The following is a 27294-nucleotide window of genomic DNA, read 5'->3' on the forward strand; positions in this document are numbered from 1 at the left end:
GTCACATCTGTTACTTGTAGCCAAAGTAATTATGATTAACACACACTACTCTAACAACTGTTATATTGATACTGGACACTGACAGTAAATTTCTTTATACTCAGCCGGTCAGAGAAGGAATATTAGAAAACAAAAAAGTTAACTAAACTGAGCATTCAAGTACAGGTATATTTTATTATTAAAAGAACTGCAGAGCACACAGCAGAAGCTTAGAAAAGAAATTCTGAAGAATACAATAGAAGAATACACTGAAATCACTCCTATCCTTTGTTAAACCACTTCTATCCTTTGTTAGCAACAGCCAAAATGATGGTAATTTTTCTTCAGATACTATAAAAAAACCCTTTTGCTTAAATTCTTCATGCTGTGTCTTGAATGGGGACAAAGCTCTCTGTTTTTGTTATCACATTTGTATTTTACAGTGTGGATCCCGTATCTTTGATTTTTTGGTTTTGAATTGTGTATTTCATGTATTATGATGAAGTTTTCTCCATTTATAAGACATGGTGTTTGTGGAGGGAAAAAAGACATGAAAGCTTAAAAGAACCATTTGTGATTTCTTTGCCAAATATTTATTTTTGGCATTTACTGAAGTCAAACAAAATGAAGAGCTCCTTATGCTACCAGCAGAAACGTTTAAGTGTTTTGAAACAAGGTCTCTGAACTATTTGTTTTTTCCCAAAATTCTAAAAATAAAAAACAAACCTGAATAAAGCAAAAGTAGAAGTAGAAAAGCTACTGGACCTTTCATTTTATTTTGTCCATATATAATATTTACTGACATGCTACAGTCCATGGGGTCACAAAGAGTCGGACACAACTGAATAACAACAGTATTGACTGAAAAATCAACAGCATTTAACTTTTCTGACAATGTTTCCTAGAGAAATTTCTGAATATCATAGACAGGAATAATATACCTCATGAAGTCAATGTTACCATTTAGCCTGGTTCCTATTAATGGAAGAGCAGCGAAGGGGCAAAATTAGTTTTTTCAGAACAAACTACATAGCAAACCAAGGACTGAGATAATAAAAATTTTCTTGTACAATGCTTTATAATTTCCAGTACTTTCACATAAGATTATCTGGTTTGTTCTATCAACAACAGACAAATTCAAACTATCATGGTAGAAAAATACAGGAAATCATCTGCTATGAGATTTGAGCCTGTATTATGAGAAAATACATAAACCTAAAGAAGCATGGGATCTAGTTAGGCATAATTGGCATAAAATTCTTTCCCCAAATTTAAATTGTGTAGCAAGTAAGTAAAATGTAAAATTAAGAGCCAAACTGAAGACAGACTGGTTACTATAAACCAGTCGACACACCATAAACTCTTCTTATCTAGAGTGCTTCCCAGTATCAGGTCCAACACACACTCCAGAGCTCACACATCCACACCAAGCCTGCCATATATTAGATGATAAATGGACCTTATTTCTCAACAGAGCAAAAGCTAGTTGATAGAAGATGTTTAATATCATTGTACTTGCTGCATCAGAGTCCAACTTCTGAAACTAAGAAAGGACAAGTTTGAGAAAATGGACTTGATTTTAGTCAGAGGCAGACTCCAGTTTATGAATGATCTCTCTTTAAAAAGGTTATTACTATATTGCACGTGGGCTTTGAAACCTGTCAACATACTTTCTCCAATGACTAATGGAGTAAATTAGAGTTAGTTTATCAGGCTACCTCACAAACACCTGCGTAATCCACAATACTAATGAAATATGGATCATTTACATTTTTAAAAGTAAAATCCAATACTTTCTGAGCTCCTAATTCAAGACTGCTGAATTGTTAGCCAATATAATGGAATTGTGCTGACTTGCTGCCGTTGAAATGTCAACTCACTCAACCTGTTTGGCTTGCAATTCTGCTTACACAGTGAATGCTATACAAATTTGAGGACATCATCCTCATCTTTAATATATTACGATAGAGGCAACACAGTGAATAAAAACATAAATACAGCTTAGTAAGATAAAACAGGGTCTAAATTTCCACTTGGGACTTTGGTAAAACATCTGTTAAAGACTATTCTGTGCAAAGCATTCTACTTAGTGTGTCTAGAAGCAGTTTTCAAATCTGGTTTCTCAACAGGATCATCTTCAGAGCTTTAAAAAATACAGATACCCAGAAACTATCTACAGAATCAAATAACCAGAGAAAAGTGTTTGGACAGAGGTCTGGATGCAAGTGAGAAGGCAGCGTATTCACATCCAATAGTACATAGGGGATGATAATTTAAAGACACTGACTTAGAAATAAACACATATGAAAAGCAATTCACTACACACTTATTAGAATGGCCAAAATCCAAACCACTGACAACACCAAATGCTGACAAGGATGAGGAACAATAGGAACTCTCATCCGTTGATGGTGGGAATGAAAAATGGTGCAGCCACTTTGGAAGGCAGTTGGCAGTTTCTTACAACACTAATATTTTCACCATACTACCCAGCAATTGTGCTCCTAATTATTATTTAACCAAAAGAACTGAAAACTTGTGTTCACACAAAAACCTGCAGACGGATGTTTATAAGAGCTTTAATCATAACTGCCAAAATGTGGGAGTAACCTAGATATCCTTTGGTGGGCAAGTAGATAAACTCTGAAACATCCAGACTGTGGAACATATTACTCATCATTCAAAAACCATGAAAATACATGAAAAGAAGCCAATCTGAAAAAAAGTCTACATATACATTCTGTGTGATTCCAACTATATTATATTCTGCTAAAAGGTAAAACTGTGCAGATTGTTAAAGTCCAGTAGTTGCTAGGAGTTGGGGAAGGAAGGAAAGATGAGCAGACAGAACATTAAGAATTTTTAGGGCAGTATTCTCTAATACTACAATGGTAGATACGTGTCATTACATATTAGTCAAAATCCATGGAATGCACACCAAGAGTGAACTCTAGTGTAAACTGGGCTTTGGGTGATAATGACATGCCAAAACAGGTTCACCAAATGCACCACCATGGTAGGGCATGCTGACAGAGGGGAAGATGGTACATGCGTGGGGGCAGAGGGTATATGAGAATTGTATTTTCTGCTCAGTTCTGCTGTGAACTTAATAGAGACTATTTTTAAAAAGAAAGAAAACTAGTACATACTGTTAAATGTTTGTAAAAGTTAAACAGAATCACTGCTGTAATGTGATCATCCCACAAGTCTACTCGCTCTTATCCAATTATCCAATATGCCATACACTCTCCAAACTCAGAGCCTTAAGTCACACGTTCATTTAGCCTGAAGGGCCCTTCCCTTCCTACCACTCACTCTCCACCTACCAAAACTCTAGCTGTTCTATCACTTCAAAGTCAGCTCAATACGTCACTGATTTCACAAAGCCTTCTCCGACCTCATCTAAATTGTGGGTTCCTTCCTCCATCTTTCTGTAGGTGTAGGATTCTTCTGTTTGGCTCAAGGTACTGAAAAAACTTTTAATGTGACCTTTTAAAAATCAGAGGTTATAGTGCAAGTTCAATGCATGAAGCAGGGCACTCAAAGTTGGTGCTTTAAGACAACCCAGAGGGATGGGAACCCACTCCAGTGTTCCTGCCTGGAGAATCCCAGGGACGGGGGAGCCTGGTGGGCTGCTGTCTATGGGGTCGCACAGAGTCAGACACGACTGAAGCAACTTAGCAGCAGCAGCAGAGGTGCAATGGGGAGGGAGGTAGGAGGGGGGTTCAGGATGGGGGACATACATACACCTGTGGCTGATTCATGTCGATGTATGGCAAAAACAACCAAAATATTGTAAAATAATTAGCCTCCGATTTAAATAAATTAATTTTTTAAATCAGAGGTTATACCTAAAAATCTAGATTTCTTAGTACCTTTGAGAAAAACAATGACTGTTCCCAGGTACCAACAGTTACTCCAGTACCAGGAATGGGGACAAGTAGCACAAGCTACATTACAGGTCCCTCTCCTTGTGGCCTCCCCAACCCCAAAGCAGTGCCATTCATGATACTGCTGTCATCTGTCATTGTCTCCATGTCATTTTCCTTACTGTCTTCCACTCCACTCACTGGAAGCGTCTGTCCAGCTCCCCTTTCTAGTTACTTGCTTCTGTATCTCTCGTACCCACTAACTGTAAGTTTCCTGAAAGCAAGGACTAACTTCTCTTCATTCTTCCCATCTAACTAGAGTAAATATTCATGAACTATTTTCTGAGTTTGCTAATTAGTCAACAAAATAGGAAAAATGTAAACAATCCATCATGACTGTTGCTCCTTAAGCTTTAGCGGTTGGCAGCACTGCCTCTTTACTATATTTATATCCACTTCAAAATTCTATGCTGTCCTTTTTATACCTAAGTTACGAGTAGGCTCTTTATGAGGTTTGGAAGAGTGGGTTTGAGAAATAGAAAAGAAAGAAATCATGTGTTGAAGGCCTATTATGTGCCAGGAATTAACTAGGCTCAATAACTGAGGGAGGGGCAAAAAACCCTGCAGCTAGAAGTGCTTGGCACCTCCCCAGGGACAAATCTTGTTGGACCAAGTAGAACTAGCATTCCAAGAGAGTGGGTGAGGTTTGGCAACAAGGAAGAACAGTGCAGGGGCTGCCCACATGGCACTAGTGGTAAAGAAACCACCTGTCATTGCAGGAGACGAAAGAGACTGGGGTTCAATCCCTGGGTCAGGAAGATCCCCTGGAGGAGGGCATGACAACCCACTCCAGTATTTTTGCTTGGAGAATCCCACGTACAGAGGACCCTGGCGGGCTACAGTCCATAGGTCACACAGTTGCACACACACAAAGGAACAGTGCAGAGTTGCCAGGCTTGGGAGTGGTTACTTTGTATTAATATAAACTTTGTGGAACACTTACAACAGTAGTCAACTGATGCCTGGTGAGCAGTCTGCACTAGAGCCCAGGATTATCCCCACACCTCACTGGGCGCCCCTTCCCTTTTTAATTAGAGCAATAGATTCAATTACATCTGCCTTCAGGAAATCTCACTAGATACCTGGTGCTGTCCTATTTCCTTGAAAGAAAATAGATCATTAAGGAATGTGCCCTATAATCCCTGCTATCAAATAAGGAAAATGTGAAACCAGAAAGAGTAGTTTTCATTAAGAGTATAATCAGATTTAATTAAAGGAAAACCACAAAGCAAATAATTTGGTCTAATGGTATTCTGCTGAGATGCTGTAAAATCTTTAACTAATTTTTAATTTAAGATAGTTGTAGGTTCATGGTGATAAGATACTATTACAAAAAGATCTCTTGTACTGCTTACCATTTCCCCCAGCAGTAACATCTTGCAAACCTACAGTACAGCAGCACAACCAGATATTGATATTGACACAGTGAAGATACAAAACAAATTCCTCATTGCTGTTTTACAGGCACACCTGATTTGCTTCTTGCTCCCCTCACCTCTTCAGTAAGCCCTGGCAACTACTACGTTAGTCCCCATTTTTATAATTTTGTTATTTCAATAACATCATGTAAGTGAAATCATACAATATGTGACCTTTGGAATTGGCCAGGATAATTCCCTGGAGATTCATCCTGCTGCAAAACCTTTTGTTTGGTGATCAGGAACCAGAATTACAACTCAGTAAACAAAGACCTTGGGTTCCCTGAGGATTCACACTAAAGCAAAGGGCACGAGAAATTGAAATTTCACTGTGTTCTATTATCTACAAGAGTTCTAAGCTTTCCCTCCACTGTAAAAACATGAAGACATTCCCACTGCCAAATTATTTTACCACAAAGAATGTTTAACACATTGGAATTACAAACGTAACGGTTGTAACCATGAAGGTTTGTGAAATTTGTTTCCAAAAGACATGACTAATTAAGAGAGTAAAAAAAATCATCTTATTATTAATCACTTATGATAGATATGAATTAAACTCCCTGAGTTTTCTGACTTAGAACTATGTGCTCTCTCACACACCATGAAGACAAAAAAAAAAAAAAACCTTCACTGGAATTGTTGTTTGAAACTGCAGCCCTCGTGTGGAGTTTTAAACCACTGCAGAGACGAAACACCTGTCAGCTCCAAAATCTTGAAAACCACAAGGTGATTTGTTTGTTCTTCAAAGTTTTCCTTCAACACATCTAGTATCATTCACTTCTAATACCCATCAAACTTGGCAACAGAATCTCATCATTGAATGACTATTCAAAAAGGAAAAGCTTAATCCTGACCAGATAATTGACTTCCTATTCCTTACCATTTTAAAAAACAGAAATCAAATAAGCTTGTCTCACATTAGCAAACCTATTAGCAAACAGCAAGCTACAAATAATGAAGGGTCTGTGACCTGGTGCCAAGTTTATAAAACAGAGGCCTAAAATTCACCCATCATTTAACCCAATCCATAGTACTCTACGTTAGTTACACGATTTGTTAAGTAAATTAAAACTCATTAGTAACCAGACATAAGATTTCTAGATGAAGCAGATACTCTATTTCTAATTGAGATGAAATGAGAGAGAGAAGTAGGGAGGGAGAGCGAATGAGGAATAGAGGGGGAGGGAGGAGAGCAAAGGACAGATGGGAGGAAGAAAGGAAGGAAGACTGGAAGGAGAGGGAGAAAACCTCCCAAGCAGTTCCTCCAAAGGTTTGTATATAATAGACTATGGAGAAAATACTATTACTGTCAATTACTATTGTGATAGTATAGTATACTATACTATTACTATGTACATAATATACTATTATGTATATAATAGACTATAGAGAAAAGTAATACACATTTAAGTAAAAAAAAAAAAAAACCAGCAAGTAAACTTGAAGTTTCTCAACAATCCCACTACATATACATACACTCACACTCCTCTAAAACTAATTTCCCCATCACCACCTTGAACCACCTTTCTTTTTTCTGCTCCGAGAGGGGTCCTAAGTCTAATACCAAAGTTCCATTTAGACACTGGTGGTTAATCAGGCTAAGTGACCAGACTCCTTACTCCCTGGTATAGGCTCACTGACACAGCTTTGTTCAGACAGCCCAAGAGAAAACTGAAGGGCAAGTACCCATTTTATCTATGTGTGCCCCGCAGTGCTAGGGTCTGCAGATGCGCAGCATACAGTGGCCAGTAAACAAGACACGTCGAATGTAGAGAAAACAATATATATGTATTTAGTGAGAGATCTACAAATTTCCAGAATGTTACAGGCAAGTTTTCTAACTCCTAAACACCCCAGAGAAAGAATACATAACCCAGTTGCGCTCTGTTACCCAAAATCTTGTTGTGTGTGTCCTTTAAATAACTCGATTTTCTCATTTGAACAATGACGATAAGAGCACCTAACTCAAAAAGTCTGGAAAGGTTTAAAGAAGCTGGTACAGGATCAATGCCTGGAATTCTACACACTATATAACGGTGAGTCACTGACGTTACTAAAAAAGATTTTTACAATAAAAGTAAAGCCCAAGCAGTACCACCAGATGGACCAAAGCTTAAAAGAAATTATTCTAGAAAAACTAACATCAGAGGTTGGCAGACTTTTTCTGTTAAGGGCCAGAAACTACCATAAATATCGTGGCTTATCAAGACAACAGGCAATATTCCCAACCCTTAGAGAAAATCTTCTCCCTGAAAGGCTAATATAGGTTTTTTTGTTTACATTTTAAAATCTGAGAAGCATTCTTAGTATGTGGGTCCCAACAACTGCAGGCTGGATTTGGAGCCAGGGCCACAGTTTGCCGACCTCCGGGTAAAACGCTGCTGCTGCTAAGTCACTTCAGTCGTGTCCGACTCTGTGTGACCCCATAGACGGCAGCCCACCAGGCTCCCCCGTCCCTGGGATTCTCCAGGCAAGAACACTGGAGTGGGTTGCCATTTCCTTCTCCAATGCATGAAAGTGAAAAGTGAAAGTAAAGTCGCTCAGTCGTGTCCGACCCTCAGCGACCCCAGCGACCGCAGCCTTCCAGGCTCCTCCGTCCACGGGATTCTCCCGGCAGGAGTACCGGAGTGGGGAGCCATTGCCTTCTCCGGGGTAAAAACACTAATGACGATAATCCAGGTCAGTGCTTTTTAAAGGCAGCAGAAGGAAACGTCTGCGAGTTAGTTCAAGTTGACTGAAAAACGTGCTGCCTTCAAACTTCTAAAATCCAGAAAGGCCTGGCCGGAGCGGTGGGGAACCTGGGCAGGACCCACAGTAGGGCCTCAGGAGCCCGCCAGGACCTCGCGGTTCTCCGGGGCCGCCGAACCCCCGCCACACTTACTCCCAGAAGCGGCCCGCGGCCGATGACCGTCTCCCCGGGCGCCAAGGCCACCCGGGGGCCGCCGTCCTGCGGCTGCAGCTCGAAACCCCCGGACATGGCGGCGAGGATTAAACAGACCCCTTCGCAAGAAGCGAGACCCTGCAACCGTTTCCGCCTTCCAACGACAGGCGCTGGGCCCAGAGAGGCCCCAAGAAACACAGGGGGAGGTAGAGCAAAGACTGCCCTCGAGTATGCCCCGGCTGCGCGGAGATGGGGCCCCACCAAGGGGGACCGAACCCCGCCCTTCCACTCCGGCCAGTGACGTACTCAGGGAATCCCTTTTCACACCGCCTCCAATCTGTTTTTTAAAAGCCCCGGTTACCCAACCCCCCAACCCCAGCCCTTCTCAACCGCCCACCCGGCTCGGAGGACGCCGGTCCTTGTAGTCCATGACGCCTTCCCTTCTCCTCCACTGACGATCTCAGGCGCCCTGAGAAAACTACCAATCCCAGGAGGCAATGCGCTCCCCTCTCTGCGCCTGTGCGAAATCCGAGTCAGCAAGGCGGGGCTAGAGTGGGTGGGAAGACAGGGACTAGAGGGAAGGATTCGAATTCTGGACAATTTAAATCGCGGATCGAGAGGTAGCAGCTGCCCAGTAGGTAGGAGACGGGTCTTCCCTTTACGCTGAGATCTGGCAGGCGTGATCCGGGGCGCGGCCCTGGCGCTCGCACAGCCTCTGTTCGGCCGACCGGAGCTGCGGTGACAGTCGGTGCTGACAGTTGTTATTGTTTACCTGTCAATGCCCAGGTATTTGGACTCCGACAGCTGCTGTCGGCTCCGGGCATGCCAGGAGGGTGGTTCACATGAGACGTGGGGTCATTCCTTCCGGCCTGTAGTGTCTGCCTGGGGTGGAGGCTCCCCGAGAGCCGGGCGTCTGCCCTGCTTTACGATTCCTCCCTCCGTGTGACACCTGAGAGAGGGATGACCTGTCACCTAATTAGGTAATTTAGCAAAGTTTGGTTTAGAAAGAAGAGGATAGGTTTCTAAACATCCAGGCAAAATGGGACTTAGAAGAAGAAACATAGTGGGGTTTAGGCACCCCCATCTGTTAAATTCAAATTCTTTCATCTGCCTCGTGGAATAATTGTAACGGGAGGACGTATTTTATCTCCAGTGAGATCTTAGGAGAAATAACAAATGTGCGTTTAAATGCACAGTAACTTTTTCCTAGTATGAGATTCTTTTCAAGAATAGAGTAGTTTGGCTTTAGTTTATATTGATGAGGGCTAGAGGGTGGAAGGGCAAAAACTTGACTTATGAACTTATTTTTTGCAGGTTGCTTTCTTACTTCCCCAAACTCTCAAGAGGAAATCTTATGTTGAACTCAGACATTAAAATTCCGACCACTGTAGCCAACTTGGATCCATAACCAAATGAACGGGAGCATCTGTGGTCTTGGCAGGTTTAGAAATATATAGGTGAGTAGCACATCTAGAAAGGGGAATTTTTTATTAGCTAAAATAAATGAAGTATTAGCTGTATCTGAAACCCCTCCTGCACCAACACCCCTCACTATAAAAGGAAGTACAAACCGGAATAAACTGATCTTAAGTAAATATGAACTGTCTTTATATGCCAAAATACCTCCATGCTTTCAACTAATATCAGGAGCCTATACCACTCACCTTAGGTAAATTAGCTCAAACTGGACTTTCAATCTTTAGTCATGTGCTTTACCTAGATGTCATAAATATTGTTTATAGTTGTTAGTCACTGTTGTTTGATGGCTTAATGACTAGTTATCTTAGTTCATAATTAACTATACATGTGGAATAGCCTCAAGAAGCTATTTCTAAAACACAACTCTTATAACTGATTGAATATTAGAGATTTTGTCAGTATAGCCCAGACCTCAACCTCTTAGCCATTTCAGACAGCTTTTGTGTCAAATGTGAGCACCTACCCATTAAGTGCAAGTAGATAAACAATTCTTATATAAACTATTAAAAGTTCATCAGGTTTGTCTTTAAGTCATAAGTTATAAGTGAAAAACTTAAAGACAAGGCATTTGTTCCCACAGACTAGTATTCAGTGTGTTGAGTAGAATTGAAACATATACATTTTCAAAAGTTTTTTCAATCAATACTTGGAATAGAATGTGTTCTCACAATAGTTATTTCTACTACTAAAAAGAAATTATAGATTGAATGTGAAGAATCACGTCTCTTTTTCAGATAATTTTCTTTGGGAGTAGAAAAATGTTTAGAAACAAACGCATTTACCAAAAATATCTAAAAAGAAGAAAAGGAGTAGCATGTGTTCGGTTTCTCCTGCGTGCAGTTCAGATGTAGGGCTAGATTCTTCACTCATCATCTCTGTTCATCTTTGTAAGAAGACTCACCAGAGAAGCATCACTGGCTCCATTTGACAGACTGAAGAGCTCAAGTCAAGAAAGTTAAAGTTCATTAAATCTAACCACGAAAGTATCTAACTCAAAGCGGGGTCTACAGTCTGATCTAAAGGCAGTGAATATTTTTAACCTTTGCCTTTCAGGTTATATATGAGGATAATTCACTAAAATACCAAGCTATGAAGAAAAACTCCAAGAGAAACCATGCTTCAAGAGTTTCTGACATAGAATGGAACTCTGTGGATGCCGAAAGGGAAAAAAAAGAGTGTCCAAATAATTTTGTTGAACTGCTGCCTCCAGAAGTTACTTTTAAAATTTTCAGTCAGCTAGACATCCGGAGCTTGTGCAGGGCTTCAGTGACATGCAGGAGCTGGAATCATGCAATAAGACACAGCGACTCCTTATGGAAACCTCACTGCCTGACTGTAAGAGCTGTATGTCAAAGAGAGATAGACGACGATCTAGAGAGTGGTTATCCCTGGAGGGTAAGTTTAACCTTTGAAATATGAAGTCCTCTTGACAATACGGTGGTCTGTTTGAGCCACACTCTACCTTCTGGCTTGGAGAGAGGATTTCATATACAGAATGACATACAGAGTGGGTTGGCTTTGGGAGAATGGGTTGGCTTTGGGAGTTAAAGTCCAATTATATTCTTTTCCTGCAAAAAGGATATCTCCCATCTATCCTTCTGAATTTGGGGAGCATTTACCTCATAAACCACAATGGCTACATTTTACTCCACATATCCAAAATCCCCAGCAAACTGTGTTACTCACACTGTTCTGTACGTGCGCACTCACACACACATTTAATAGACATGTGTATCATTGTAAATACTTAATCTTTTCAGCCTTTCAATCAGCTTCTCTAGCTTCAAACAGACTCACTCACCAATCACTGACTACCTTCTTTAACAGTGGTGGTAGTAGTAGTAGTAAATAGTGTTAGTCGCTCTTTGCCATGGACTGTAGCCTGCCAGGCTCCTCTCTCCATGGAATTCTCCAGGCAAGAATCCTGGAGTGGATTGCCATTAACAATGGTGGTTTACTTCTTTCAGGTCATACTACTGAGGAATTACCAGAAGAGTAAAGTGAAACATGAATGGCTAAGTGGCAGATACAGCAACATATGTTCTCCTATCAGCCTACCAGAAAAAATCATGTACCCAATGGATGCAGACACGTGGGGGGAAATTCTAGAAGCAGAACTGGAAAGATAAGCAGAAAACTCTCCTAACTTTGAGAGTTTAAAACTAAAATGACTCTTAGATTATAAAAAGTATGTCTCTAACCGCCCATTTTTTTTGTTTGCCTTTTTACTATTTAACATTTAAAAGAAAACTAAATAGAAAATATAAAAAATAAAACTTTGTTTTTATTTTGCACTTTAGGTAAAATAATGTTTTACCTAAATGTTTCTGGTTTTACTGTAATGTGGAAAAACCATGAAATGTTATTTATTTAAAAATACTATACTGATAGGGTGATTTCAAAATGTATTATTTCATGTATTTGTGTTGGTCTGTTGCAGTACTTCAGCATTTTAATGATTAGAGAGTTTTATTAGTGTTCTCTGCTTAATGATAATTTGAAAATTCAAGAAACCATGTGAAGGAACTGATTTAGAGATTTATTAATTGTTAGACATAGGCTCATGGGCAAAATCCCTAAATGAAATTAATAGCAATATGTTTAAATGTATAATAAATGTATATTTTAATAACTTAAAATTTTCCATTTCAGTGCAGATTGAATTGTCAAACACTGAAAACATTTTGTGTTAAACATGTGGTTTAATTTTAAATGAGTCCAACCAGACTCATTTGTGAGATTAAGTTCCCCATTACTTGCCTACAAACCTCAGATTACTCTCAGGGGCTGAAATGTATGGAAAGTGCCATCAGAAACTCCACGCTGTTTTTCTTGGTAAAACTTATCTTCTTTCTGACATCTTATAGCACCATCTAGTGTACTCCTTGTAGATAACCAAGAAAAAGGACCAGCTCCTTTTTGGTTTTCCACATTTAAAAGAAAGGAAAATATTATTTACAAGAAACCTATATACTTGAATTTGTTAGAGTTTATAGCTTTATAGGAACCTTTAACTTTTGTTCTCTTTTACTTAAAAGTAGATGACACATTACTTGCGCTACGAGATTGTTCAGTCTGAAACTGTGATCAGCACCATAGGTAACGTGACTACAAAACATTTTAGTTAGTATGGGATTTTCTTCTTAAATTATGCTCTATTGCATGAAAAGTAAGAGTCCAGGAACTCAATATTTAACAAGTAGAAAAATATGAGGAATATGTCCCGCTCTATACAGATTCCCTTTGTTGAATCAAGTAGGTGATGACTGGTTCAGTTCAGTTCTGTTCAGTTCAGTCACTCAGTCATGTCCAACTCTTTGCGATCCCATGGACTGCAGCATGCCAGTGTTATCTCCTACTGTCTTCTTGGGGTTGGAAGGGACCTTGAAGATCAGGCAGTCCAGTCTCTAGGATTATTCAGTAATCCCCACTATAGGAATGTTCTTCTTTTCACTCATCAGCAATTTTCTTCGTAAATTCTTTTGTGCAGTGTATCATCCTAACCTGGAAACCATTCCTACTTTCTACCATTCTGCATTAAGTGACCCTTTTAAGGTTGTGTAGTTCTTTGTACATACCATTCTCAAAGCTGTCATACTACATTAAATTTCTGTTTGATTTGTGTATCTCCCCCATTAGATTGTGAGCCTCTTAATGGCAGGGACCATTTATTTATTTTTGTGTTCCCAAACCTGGAATATAGTAGATATTTCATAGAATTGTTAAGTTATTTTTACATTATTTATTTTAATCCTACCCAGAATGTAAAATAAAAATAAATCAACATATTTTAGTAGATAATATTGTATTGAAATACAATGTACAAACCCATAAGATATATGGGATGCTTAATATTAATGCTAATATATGAAGAATTATTCTTGTTTTCTTAAAAGCTGTAAGAGAAAAATAGTAAAGAAGAAATATTTTTTGAATAAACACTTGAAAATATACTTCACCCAAAAGTATCATTCATTTTTACTTATTGTATCACCCCAGTTTTAAATATTGTTATATGAATAATCTTTGGTTTTTGTTTTATACCATTTTTATACCATTAAAATAATTCTTTGTATAATAAGTTATTACTGTGATTACAGTCTACACTGAAAGGAAAGTTTTGGAACTTAATGATAAATATATGAAACGGGTTTAGAATGAATTGTGCATTTATCAGATCGAGTCATTAGCATCTGAGAAGGTGTGTGGGTGGATTCAAATGAAAGGAGTGCTTTAACTCAGAAATTAAAAAAACATATATATACAATCTATAAAGAGGAATTTCCCGTGTTTCTTAATGTTTGATCGGTTCAAGATCTAGTTTTGTTGTTGTTGTTGTTGTTGTTTATAGAAACCTTTTCTCAGTTGCTTCTAGTTTATAACTCAGTCTTCAGTTCAGTTCAGTCACTCAGTTATGTCCGACTCTTTGCGACCCTACAGACTGCGGCATGCCAGGCCTCCCTGTCCATCACCAACTCCCAGAGTTTACTCAAACTCATGTCCGTTGGGTCAGTGATGCCATCCAACCATTCAACCATCGTCCCCTTCTCCTCCTGCCTTCAATCTTTCCCAGCATCAGGGTCTTTTCCAACGAGTCAGTTCTTCGCCATCACGTGGCCAAAGTATTGAAGTTTCAGCTTCAACATCAGTCCTTCCAATGAATATTCAGGACTGATTTCCTTTAGGATGGACTGTTTGGATCTCCTTGCAGTCCAAGGGACTTTCAAAAGTCTTCTCCAACACTACAGTTCAAAAGCATCAATTCTTTGGCACTCAGCTTTCTTTATAGTTCAACTCTCACATCCATGCATGACTACTAGAAAAACCATCTCTTTGACTAAATGGACTTTTGTTGGCAAAGTAATGTCTCTGCTTTTTAACATGCTGTCTAGGTTAGTCATAACTTGTCTTCCAAGGAGCAAGCGTCCTTTAATTTCATGGCTGAAGTCACCATCTGCAGTGATTTTGGAGCCCAAAAAAATAAAGCTGGTCACTGTTTCCATTACATCCTCATCTATTTGCCATGAAGTGATGGGACCAGATACCATTATCTTCCTTTCCTGAATATTGAGTTTTAAGCCAACTTTTTCACTCTCCTCTTTCAAGAGGCTCTTTAGTTCTTCTTCACTTTCTGCCATAAGGGTGGTGTCATCTGCATATCTGAGGTTATTGATATTTCTCCTGGCAATCTTGATTCTAGCTTGTGCTTCATTCAGCTCAGTGTTTCTCATGATGTTTCTGCATGTAAGTTAAATAAACAGGGTGACAATATACAGCCTTGACATATTCCTTTTCCTATCTGGAACCTGTCTGTTGTTCCATGTTCAGTTCTAACTATTGCTTCCTGATCTGCATACAGATTTCTAAGGAGGCAGGTAAGGTGGTCTGGCATTCCCATATCTTGAAGAATTCCACAGTTTGTTGTGATCCACATAGTCAAGGGCTTTGGCATAGTCAATAAAGCAGAAATAGATGCTTTTCTGGAACTCTCTCACTTTTTCAATGATCTGACGGATGTTGGCAATTTGATCTCTGGTTCCTCTGCCTTTTCTAAATCCAGCTCGAACAACTGGAAGTTCTCCGTTCACGTACTGTTGAAGCCTGGCTTGGAGGATTTTGAGTATTACTTTGCTAACGTGTGAGATGAATGTAATTGTGCGGTAGTTTGAAGAATAAAGGGCTGAGTTTGAATTAACCAGAAAATGACTGGAGAATACCAAGGTTGAGTCTCGTAGTGTGTCCCATCTCCACTCCCAACTCCACACCCCTCACTGAACACAAAATCGTTGCTGACTGAGTGTGACACCGTAAGGTAATCCAGCCTCTCCTCAGCCCCCCTTGGCCTAAATACCCTCAGCATGCCCCTTTCCACTCTGCTGTGGCTGCCTTGTGCGTCCCATAGAATGTTATAAGACGTCCTTCTCCCATAGAACATTCCCATAGAATGTTCTACCATGAAGCCCCTCAAATGTGTCTGGGGGCTTCTACTCTCCAGAGGGTAGGAGAAGGGTGCTCAGAGGCACCCCCCTATGACTTCCTTAGACTTCTCTGACTTTCTTTCTTCTGTTAGGGGACCCACGGCCAGGAACAGCCAACCCTGGCCAAGCACCATAGTAACCATTTGCCTGAGTTGTTTTAGGATAGGAGGTCTTGGTAAGGAACATGAAACTAACAAGCCACTATCAATCAGAAGGACTCAGGAATGATCAAAAGCAAAGAGGAGATGCCAGTCCATATGTCCTACCAACTTCCCAGAATCCTACTTGTTGGAATCCACCCTGGCCGAGCAATGTGCTCACCACTAGGGAAGACCCTGAGTCAGGATGATTGGCCAGAGACAACCCGGAAACTAACCCCATCACCATAAAACCTGAGACAGCGAGTCACATGGCAGAGCAGTTCTGGGTTCCCTTGACCTCCAGCTCTCCCCCCAGGCACCCCTTCCCAGTGAAGTCTCTTGCTTGGTCAGCATTACTCTGCAGCCCTAGAAGAGGTCCCCCTTCTTGCAACATTTCCACCAGCTGGCAAACACCTCAATCGCTTTTTGAAAGGGAATGCTGAACTTTAGTTGTATCTTATATCCTTCCTATTTTATGGTAGTTCAGTTAATAAACAATGTTTTTGATTTATTTAAAGTGAATCTTTTGGAATTCAGACGACCCTTTTCTCAAGTACCTGGATCTTTGCATTCAAAGCTGGCTTATGAAAACTTTCATTTCTTCTGTGATTTTTTTTCTTTTTCTTTTAGTCCTTGAAATTCAAAACAGCTCTGACTTCTTTATTCTTAGTCATATGTTCCATCCTTCCTACAAAGACTTGGACAGGTGCCTTCACAGGTGGAGAAGGCAGAGAAACAAGACTTACTGGGAATGGAAAGTACAGTGGGAAGTGATACCAAAAAAATCAACTCATTCTATTGTTACTTTTCATGATAAAACAATCTGGGAAAAGAAGGAACAGTGAGAACAGCAGAGACTGAGATGAGCCCGAAGAATGTCAAAGTACAAATGAAGGGTGCAAGTCAGATCTGGTTAGAGCTCAGCATTTTTATAGTCAGCTCTACTATAAATAACCACCCCCTTTTTTGTAGACTCATTTCACACTTTCCAACACCTTCCTAGTCCCTGACATCTGGGCAGAATGGATGATAAAATAAGATAAAACTAGAGGTTTGCAAACCACACCAATTATGCTGTTACCATAAACATTAACCTGGCAAGGAAAAATTTTTAAATAACTGTTTTCTAAGGTCTATTTTTTAGCTATGGGTCTCTGAGCCCAGTAAGGAAGAAATTCACTGCTGGTTTCCCAATTTGCTTGTTTTGATTTAGTTTTAAAAGGACAAAATCATCTACTTGATGATCAGTGAAAACCTAGGAGAAAATATATACATTATAAAAGAAGCTTTATAAAAGCCATGCTTGATAATTTTCTCAACTTAAAAGACACTTGCTCCTTGGAAGAAAAGCTATGACAAACATAAACAACATACTAAAAAGCAGAGAAATTACTTTGCCAACAAAGGTCCGTATAGTCAAAGCTATGGTTTTCCCAGTAGTCATGTATGGATGTGAGAGTTGGACCATAAAAAAGGCTGAACACCAAAGAAGCTGAGCACTGGTACTTTTGAACTGTGGTGTTGGAAAATTCCCTTGAGAGTCCCTTGGACTGCAAGGTAATCAAACTTGTCAATCCTAAAGGAAATCAATCCTGAATATCCATTGGAAGGACTAATGCTAAAACTGAAGCTCCAGTACTTTGGCTACCTGATGCAAAGAGCCGATTCATTAGAAAAGACCCTGATACCGGGAAAGACTGACGGCAGGAGGAGAACAGGGTGACAAAGGATGCCCCAGACTTCGAGGCCCATTTATATGATCCCCTCAGACTCTCCACAGTGCGGGTACAGTTCTTCGAGGCACTAGATTGTTGTATTCTCCCCTCACCTGGATGAGGATTAAAGCCATCTTTCTATTTCCTGCAAACTCTGTCACATATTTTTTATTCGGCCTCAGTGGGCAGAGAAAGCCAAGATTTTGGCAGCAATGTCAGTTTAGCAATTCAGCTTCTTTTTTTCTTTCCTAGACGTCTTTTATTACACAATTTACCTTTTCCCTAAATGTTTTGCTTAAAAATTTTCAAACATACAGAAATTTTCATTCCAACCCCGAAGAAGGCAATGCCAAAGAATGCTCAAACTACCGCACAATTGCACTCATCTCACACACTAGTAAAGTAATATTCAAAATTCTCCAAGCCAGGTGTCAACAGTACATGAACCATGAACTTCCAGATGTTTAAGCTGGATGTAGGAAAGGCAGAGGAACCAGAGATAAAATTGCCAACATCCATTGGATCATCAAAAAAGCAAGAGAGTTTCAGAAAAAAATATCTACTTTTGCTTTATTGACTATGCCAAAGCCTTTGTGTGGACCACAACAAACTATGGAAAATTCTTAGAGATGGGAATACAATACCACCTGACCTGCCTCCTGAGAAATCTGTATGCAGACCAGGAAGCAACAGTTAGAACTGGACATGGAACAACAGACTGGTTCCAAATAGGAAAAGGAGTATGTCAAGGCTGTATATTGTCACCCTGCTTATTTGCCAGGAGAAATATTAATAACCTCAGATATGCACCACCCTTATGGCAGAAAGTGAAGAAGAACTAAAGAGCCTCTTGATGAAAGTGAAAGAGGAGAGTGAAAAAGTTGGCTTAAAGCTCAACATTCAGAAAACTAAGATTATGGCATCCCGTCCCATCACTGCATGGTAAATAGATGGGGAAACAGTGGAAACAGTGGCAGACTTAATTTTTTTGGTCTCCAAAATCACTGCAGATGGTGACTGCAGCCATGAAATTAAAAGACGCTTGCTCCTTGGAAGAAAAGTTATGACCAATCCAGACAGCCTATTAAAAAGCAGAGACGTTACTTGCCAAAAAGTTTCATCTAGTCAAAGCTATGGTTTTTCCAGTAGTCATGCATAGATGTGAGAGTTGGACTATAAAGAAAGCTGAGCACCGAAGAATTGATGCTTTTGAACTGTGGTGTTGGAGAAGACTCTTGAGAGTCCCTTGGAGTTGCAAGGAGATCCAACCAGTCCATCCTAAAGGAAATTAGTCTTGAGTGTTCATTGCAGGGACTGATGTTGAAGCTGAAACTCCAATACTTTGGCCACCTGATGCGAAGAGCTGACTCATTTGAAAAAACCCTGATTCTGGGAAAAATTGAAGGCGAGAGGAGAAGGGGACGACAGAGGGCAAGATGATTGGATGGCATCACTGACCCAATGAACATGAGTTTGAGTAAACTCTGGGAGTTGGTGATGGACAGGGAGGCCTGGTGTGCTGCAGTCTATGGGGTCACAAAGAGTCAGACACGACTGAGTGACTGAACTGAACTGATACAGGAATTTGAAAGAATAGCATAATGATACAATCACCTAGAATACCCAACTGTTAACTTTAGGCACATTTGCTTTATCTATATCAGGTTTCTAAACATTGCCACTATTGACATTATGGGTTGTTTAGGGGGTGTCCTGTACTTTGTATGCTGTTTAACAGTATCCCTGTTCTCTACTCATTAGATTCCTAGAGCATCCCGTTCCCAAGCAGTGACATGGAAATATCTCCAATCATTGCCAAATGTCCCTGAATCAGAACTAGTCTATAGTAAAAGCACACACTGCTTCCACTGAGCTGAAATATTTGAAACTAAATTTTCAGGCCTCATATCTTACCCATAAATACCCAAGAATATTTTTTCCTTAGGACATGTAAACATACACTCCTTCATAACCACAACCCCATAATCACATCCAAGAAATTTAGCTTTCGTACAATAAGTTTTTTCTATAAGACGTTATGGAAAAACATGAATATATCATCTAATACCCAGCTCAGTTCCAAGTTTCACTCAATTGATCACTGAAAAGTATGATTTCATGCTTTTGAATGCTTGCCAATCTGTCAGTAAGAAGTGATATCTTCATGTGGCTTTTTGAAATGACTTATTATGAACTTTTTCAAGCAAAGAACAAGGTTGAAAGAACTTTCTCATTGTAGATTTGATTTGCATTTCTCATCTCATAAATAAAGTTCATATGTTTAAAGGAGCTTGTATTTTTTGGTACTTATAAATCTTTGCTTTTCTCGGTGTTTGAGTGCTTTGTAAATACGGAAATTAGTTCTTTATCTACAGTATATGTTGCAATTACATTTTTCCCCGTTTGTCACTTTTGATTTTGCTTATAGTCACTTTTCATAAAATTTATTTTTATTAACATAGTCAACTTTGTTGATATTTTCCACTATTGCATCTGGATGATGAGCATATTTTAAAAGATTTTCTCCACCACAAGACTATGAATAAATTAACTTGGTTTTTTTTTTTTTTTTTTCCTAGTACATTTCTGGCTGATTTTTCCATTTGGAAATTTTCTTGAAATGTGAAGTATGTTATGGATCCAAAGAAAATTTTTTTTCGAATAGCTGTGCAGTAGTCCTAACACCATTTTTTAACAAGTCTGTCTTTAACCTCGTGGTTTGAGATGCCACTTTACTCATTAGAAAAGTTGACTTGGTTCTGTTTCTGAGTTTTCAGTTATGCCCCAGGTCTACGCATCTGTTCATGCCACACGTTTTCGTTATAGAAGATTTAGAGTGTATTTGTACTTAACAAGATTGTGTTTGTGTGTATGCTCAGTTGTGTTCAACTTTTTGCAACCCCATGAACTGTAGCCCCCTAGGCTCTACTATCCATGGGATTTTCCAGACAAGAATACTGGAGTGGGTTGCCATTTCCTTCTCCAGGGAATCTTCCTGACCTAGGGATCAACGCCAAGGCTCCTGTGTCTCCCACATTGGCAGGAGGATTCTTTACTAACTGTGCCACCTGGGAAGCCCTTAATAAGGTTATCTCTCCTCAGTGACTCTTCCCCGCCGCCCAGCTTCCCACATATGCATGTGTGTTCACTTTTCCATGCAAACTGCCACACGGCCCAGCAACCCCACTGCTGGGCATGCACACCGAGGAAACCAGAACTGAAAGAGACACGTGTGCCCCAGTGTTCATCACAGCACTGTGTATAATAGCCAGGACATGGAAGCAAACTAGATGTCCATCAGCAGACGAATGGATAAGAAAGCTGTGGTACATATACACAGTGGAGTATTACTCAGCCATTAAAAAGAATACATTTGAATCAGTTCTAATGAGGTGGATGAAACTGGAGCAAATTATACAGAGTGGAGTAAGTTAGAAAGAAAAACACCAATACAGTATACTAACGCATATATATGGAATTTAGAAAGATGGTAACAATGACCCTATATGCCAGACAGCAAAAGAAACACAGATGTATAGAACTGTGTTTGGACTCTGTGGGAGAAGGTGAGGGTGGGATGATTTGAGAGAATAGCATTGAAACATGTATATTATCATATGTGAAACAGATCGCCAGTCCAGGTTTGACTCATGAGACAGGGTGCTCAGGGCTGGTGCACTGGGATGAACCTGAGGGATGGGATGGGGAGGGAGGTGGGAGGGGGGTTCAGGATGGGGAACACATGTTACACTCATGGCTAATTCATGTCAATGTATGACAAAAACCACTAAAATACTGTAAAGTAATTAGCCTCCAACTAAAATAAATTAATTTAAAAAATAAAATAAATTCATCTAATTTCAAGAAAAATACTTGTTGAAATTTTATGGAAGTAGTGTTAATTTAGGGATAAGTTACATCTTTATGATATCAAGTCATCTTATCCAAGATCAAGGACTTTATCTTTCAGGGATGTTTTACATTTTTCCTCATATGGGTTTTGAACATTTGCTTTATTTTTCAAGTATTTTTATCTTTTATGCTGTTATTGTAAATGTGATTTTCTCTTCCTTTATCTTCTAATTGGTTACAAGTATAAACACACACACTATTAATTTGTCTATGTTAGTTTTGTAGCCTGTTAGCTTACTGAAGTCTTTTGTTCATATTAGTGTTATCACTGACTCTCTTGGGTTTTCCAAATGTATTATCATATTACTTGCAAATGGAATTTTCCTTTTTTTCAATGTTTATATTTTTTCCTTGAATGAATATACTGACTAATGCATCCAGTATGTTGTTGGTACATAGTGGACATTTTTGCTTTGTTCCTTACCTTAGTGGGAATGCTTCTAGCATTTCTCCATCATAACATTCCCTCACTCTATCATATATATATATGATATATGAATATATTCTACATATAATATATATATGCATAATCATGTTAGGGGAATAGCCATTAATTTATATTTTATCTAATGCATATGTATTTTATTAAAGGATATTTTATTATCTAATGCATCTGTATTTTATTAAAGAGCTGTTTGGCATCTATAATTTAAGTTAAGCATTTCTCACTGACAATTTTTAAGAACTTTACAAATAACATGTTACTATTCTACATTCTTTAAGAATAGCGTCCTAGGCTGACATAACACATGTATGTTTTCTCAAATCCAGAAAATCAACAATATTGAAGATCATATGTTACAATTTTGAAAAGCTTGATGAACAAGCTGGCCTTCTCCTTATATTGTGATATTATCTTTCATTTATTAAGGACCTTTTATGTGGCAATCTACTCATAAAGCAGTCTTGAAAAGTAGTTTCTTTAACATTGATATTTTAAAGATGCAAAAATTAAGACTCATAAAAGCAAAGTCACTTGAATAATATCAAACAGCTTTTACAAGGAGAGAAATCCTGACCCCAGGTCTGACTCAAAACTGTTTCTGCCACACCATCCTTGAGACCTGGTGATAGCTAACTGTTGCCAGCAGAGGGAGCAATGTTCCTATTGAAACAGAGCAGGAGCGAGACTGCAGAGTTCATTTCACCTGTGTTTGCTGATTCGAAATTTTCAGATGTCAAACTTTGCCCAAACCCATTTAGTTGCAAATGACAGAATGGAAACTAGTATTGCCCATCTCAGGTGAGAGGGATGGGCTGAGAGTGAAGTGAGACTTTCCTGGAAGAGAGCATTTGTCCATCCAAAAATGACAGACTCTACAGCTCGAAAGCTAAGATGTCAGGAAATAAAATACTCCAACGAAGAGAATTCTTATCCGCACCACCCTCCGTCCTGGCCTGACCATCCAAGAGTTGGGTCCAAGGTTGGAGATTAAGGGTTTCTACCTTAATCTCCAAAGGCACAATTAAGAACATCTGAATTTTTTTTTTTTTTGTCAAGGAAAAAAAAAGTCCAAGTCATTATTCTGTGCAGATGTTTTTCCAAAGGGGTATTATTTCATTTTCTATGAGTTTGTTCTCCAAATCTCCAGCTCAATGCCTCCACTGATTCTGTAGCTCTTTAAGGTTGAGCTGTGAGTGTATTCTACTGAAGTAATGAATGCAAGTTCTGAGTTTGTTGGCTCCAAGAGCTTAGAATTAGACATTTATGGTTTAACAGTCTTAAGGTGTAAAGAAATTTCTCACCCTTTTACTAACATGATGAATAAATCCCACTTCTATATATGAAAAGACTATAAAAGGGATTTACCCAGAGGTCAAGACACTTCTAGAATCGTATTTTATTCTTTCCCTTTGAAACTCATTTAGGCAGAAAGATTGATCCAGGAACCTTGAGGAATTGAGCAAGGTAATAAGAATTCACATGTAAGATTCCATTTCATCTGAAAACACACCTGTCACATGTAAGTTTTGAAATTCATCTCCTGAGTTACATACTTTGTTATGTAAGAAATAGCCACATCTCAAAAGGGAAAACAAAGTGTGCCCAAGTGTGATGTAGAGTTTTGTCTCAATATGACTTAGCTTTGACTCAGTATGACTACTTTCCTGACTTTGTCTAAAGCACAGTGTATTTCTGATACAAGAATCTCCACTCCAGGCTTCCCAGGTGGCGCTAGCGGTAAGGAACCCATCTGTAGATGCAGGAGACCTCAGAGCTGCGGGTTGGATTCCTGGGTTGGGAAAACCCCGGAGGAGGGCATGGCAAAAATTACCACTCAAGTTGAACGTATAGATATTTGTAGCTACCCTAAGTTGAGTGCTTACTATGGAGAAGACGTCTTTCCGACAAGCCTTGGAGATATTTCATTCCTGCTACAATTCCTTATTAACTGTGTGAGTAAGTTGTCTCTGCCTCTGCTTTTCATCTGTAGAATGAACAAAAGTATTCAAACTCGTGGAGCTGTTATGAGGATTGCCAGTCATGTCCCATCTCTCATACCTCCTCCTGCCTTGCCTCAGCCACCAGTAATCTACTTTCTCTCTCTATAGCTTTGCCTATTCTGGAAATTTCATTTTTAGTTCATTTCTTTATACAGTTAACCCATAAACAACACGGGCTTGAACTGTAAGGCTCCACTTATACTTGAATTTTTTCACTAAATATTCACTACAGAATTGCATGATCCCGGTCAAACCCAAGGATATGGAATACAGAGGGCAGACTACAGCGTTTGGTGTGGATTTTGGACTCTGTGGAGTGGGCAACCCTAACTCTCACGTGCAAGGCAACTAGATAGTGTGAATTAAGGAACTTCATTCTTTTGCATGTGGCTCTCCAGTCATCCCGGCACCATTTGTTGAAAAAATTGTTTCTTCCCCATTTGAATAGTCTCAGCACCTTTTTGAAAATCAGATGACCGTAAATGTATGGGTTCATTTCCGGACTCTTAACTCTACTCCACTGGTCTATCTATCCTTATGCCAACACTGCATTATCTTGATTACTCTAACTTTGTACTAAGTGTTGAAATCAGAAAGTGTGAGTCCTCCAGTTTTGTTCTTTTTTAAAGATTGTTTTGGCTATTCTGGGTTCCTGGAGGATAGTGGTGGTTTTGTTCTTATTTATTTGTTTTTAACATTACCTTAGTTGGCCGAGTGTTTCACAAAGAGGAGAGAGAAAAGTGTCCCAGAAAAAAAAGAGTTGGTGATTGGACTATCTCTCCTGCCAATCTCTACCTCATTTATAACTCTTTTATAGCTGAAGTTGCAAAGTTGTTAACAATTCGTTGATACTCAAGGAATATTGTGTTTCTGGTATTGTCTGTATTACACACTTCTGTGTAGTAAAAATAGAAGCAATTAGGGCCATAGAAATATTACTAACACCTGTTAATAGTGACTCTCCAGGCTGATTACTTGCTATTGACCTGTACTGGCATTAAAAAGGCACTTGAAGAATCACAGACCCTGGCATTTCAAGCCATCTCTGCCCTCAAGCTCTGCTGGAGCTCCCAACCTGTGGGAGTTACTTCAGTCCAGAGATCACTCTGAGTAACTTTGTTAGCTTCAGTCTTCTTTCTGTTTTTAAGTAACAGGTTTTACAGAACTTCATTCCACAAATGTTTGAGGACTTGGAGAATTGGAGTTCAATTTGAACAAATTTTAACATTTTGCTTCTGTACACTTCTTTCTTTTGCCACCTCCTTATTTTCGCACTCTATATTTATCCTCTAGCTTATTTTAGCTTTGTCATGATTTTACTCTTCTAAATCTTGGGGTCAGAATTTTTACTCTTCACCATATCTGTTGTTGACTTCACAGTGTATATTTTATCCTTTTTATATCCTAACCTATAATTGTAGGCAGGATTTATGGGTCTAGAAGTAACACAGCTAAGGTGAGGTCTACACCACAAACAGAAATATTGAGTACCTTTTTCCTTCTAGCCATCTCCACGCTTACCTCTTTGGCTCTGCTTGGCAGATCATCTGTCTTAATCAGTGTTTTCCTCCAAAAATAAATGTTAACTAGGTTATACCAGAAACTCAGGAATGACAACAACTTCATATGGCTCTAAACTTCCTACTTATGTAAAAAAAACATATTTGAAATGCTGGAATGAGTGCCCTTTATAAGGAGTTACATGTTCTAAAAATCTAAGGTCTATAAGACACATAGCTAGCCAATATAAGGGGCAGAGATTTAAACAAAAAGTACCACATATTCCTCCAATTTTCCCTTTTGCAGCTAACCAGGTATCAGCTGCTCAAACTAGAATCCCAGGATACACCCTGTAGTAAATTCTATCCATTCTACCCGTGTATATCCCATCAGTTCAGTTGCTCAGTCGTGTCCAACTCTTTGCGACCCCAGGGACTGAAGCACACCAGGCTTCCCTGTCCGTCACCAACTTCCAGAGTTTACTCAAACTCATGTCCATTGAGTCAGTGATGCCATCTAACCATTTCATCCTCTGTTGTCCCCTGCTCCTCCCATCTTCAATATTTCCCAGCATCAGGGTCTTTTCCAGTGAGTTGACTCTTGGCATCAGGTGGCCAAAGTATTGGAGTTTTAGCTTCAGCATCAGTCCTTCCAATGAATATTCAGGACTGATTTCCTTTTGGATTGACTGGTTTGATCCCCTTGCAATCCAAGGGACTCTCAAGAGTCTTCACCAACACCACTGTATATCCCATACTTGTCCCCTAGTCTTCAGTTTCACTGCTCACCTGGGCTACTGCCTTATCATCCCAGCTTGACTTCTAATGCTGACCCCTCCGTACATAAAACAGCCAAAGTGATGTGTTAATGTATCAAACCATATCACTCCCTGAGTAAAACTGTTCGATGTCTCTCTGCCCACTGTACCTCAAGTAAGTCAGAACTCTTTACCAGATCTCCACGTAGTGACCTGGTCCCTGCCTGTCTCTTTCTCCTCACCTTGCTCTTTGAACTTCCTCCCTGCACTGACCCTTCCCTGATATGGCAAGGTCTTTACCACCTCAGAGCCTTTGTATCAATACTGATGATTCTTTCTTCCTGGAGGGCTTGTTTCCTACTCTTTGTAAAGCCAGTGCCGTCTCATCCTTCAGGTAGGGTGACTGACCTTCAGGTAGGGTGGTTTGCACAGGTCTAAAGGGATTCCAGGGATGCAGAACTTTTAGCTTTAAAACCAATAAAGTCCTGAACAAATTGAGTTGGTCAAATAGATCACTAACTTTCAATTCTCAGTTCAAGTTTGGTTCCTCAGGAAAGCTTTCCTAGCCCGTGATGTCCACAGTGGGTTCCCCATTCAACCACCACTCATTGTTCTCATTTCAGCATCCTGTTTCTTTTCCTTCATGGGGAGGACTTACTACATATAATTTGCACTTACTCTATATATTTCTCTATTCGCTTTCTCTTTGTCTTCTTCCCAAATGCCTAAATATCATGAGTACCAACATACCCATCTTATTCCCCATTATTTCCCCAGTGCCCAGAACTGGTCCTGGCAATATTTGTTGAAAGGAGGAAGGGAATAAGGAAGGATGAGAGAAGGAAGAGGAAGGACCCCTTAATGAAACACTCAGGCTTACCTTTGTAAGGAACTATAACCTTCTTGCAAACCCTTGTGGAATGAGGCAAACATATTCCTCACAAGCCTACTTCTGTGAATTTTAATTGGATTTGTGTCCATTGTTGGGGAATTTCTTAAAGAATCTTTTAATGTCTGAAATCTACTTACTGTATGGATTTTCTTCACTCTCTACCCTTTGTATTCTTTTCAGGGTCAAGTTGTTCCTGGAGAGTGATTTGATTTCTTTAAATACAAAATTATAAAAGCAAATACCTTCAGAAGTCAAATCGGCAATAT

At 39.5% G+C, this 27294-nt stretch overlaps 2 protein-coding genes across 14 annotated transcripts in view; one reads left to right on the forward strand and one right to left on the reverse strand.

Annotated features, from left to right (window-relative positions):
- The window catches only part of APLF (aprataxin and PNKP like factor), a 135543-nt gene extending 126810 nt beyond the window's left edge, over positions 1-8733 (reverse strand). For 5 of the 12 annotated variants that reach the window (XM_086326270.1, XM_086326267.1, XM_086326266.1 and 2 more), the window contains exon 1: positions 8211-8569. In XM_086326270.1, coding sequence (XP_086182396.1) covers positions 8211-8306 — 96 coding nt within the window. In that variant the 5' untranslated portion in view covers positions 8307-8569. Of the gene's footprint in view, positions 1-7609 lie in introns of all 12 variants that reach the window. The other 7 variants (XM_086326275.1, XM_086326272.1, XM_086326278.1 and 4 more) reach the window with 5 other exon arrangements.
- Positions 8733-13647, forward strand: FBXO48 (F-box protein 48). 2 transcript variants are annotated; one of them, XM_086326285.1, is made up of 4 exons: positions 8733-8848; positions 9525-9667; positions 10743-11084; positions 11657-13647. In XM_086326285.1, the coding sequence occupies exons 3-4, from the start codon at positions 10779-10781 to the stop codon at positions 11816-11818; spliced, it is 468 nt and encodes a 155-aa protein (XP_086182411.1). In that variant the 5' UTR covers positions 8733-8848; positions 9525-9667; positions 10743-10778; the 3' UTR covers positions 11819-13647. The 2 variants fall into 2 exon arrangements, with proteins under 2 accessions (XP_086182411.1, XP_086182412.1); XM_086326286.1 differs by having other exon boundaries at positions 8847-8996.
- Positions 13648-27294: the final 13647 nt, after the last annotated feature.

Source organism: Bos grunniens, chromosome 11 (genome assembly GCF_055505025.1).
Source record: "Bos grunniens cultivar Pamir isolate PY7600 chromosome 11, Bosgru_T2T1.0, whole genome shotgun sequence".
Lineage (NCBI taxonomy): Eukaryota > Metazoa > Chordata > Mammalia > Artiodactyla > Bovidae > Bos > Bos grunniens.

Excerpts from the sequence above, each read along its gene's own strand:
- FBXO48 (XM_086326285.1), top strand. The coding sequence starts at position 10,779 with ATGAAGAAAAACTCCAAGAGAAACCATGCTTCAAGAGTTTCTGACATA. Across the intron at positions 11,085-11,656 it reads AGAGTGGTTATCCCTGGAGG|GTCATACTACTGAGGAATTA; the intron begins GTAAGTTTAACC and ends TACTTCTTTCAG.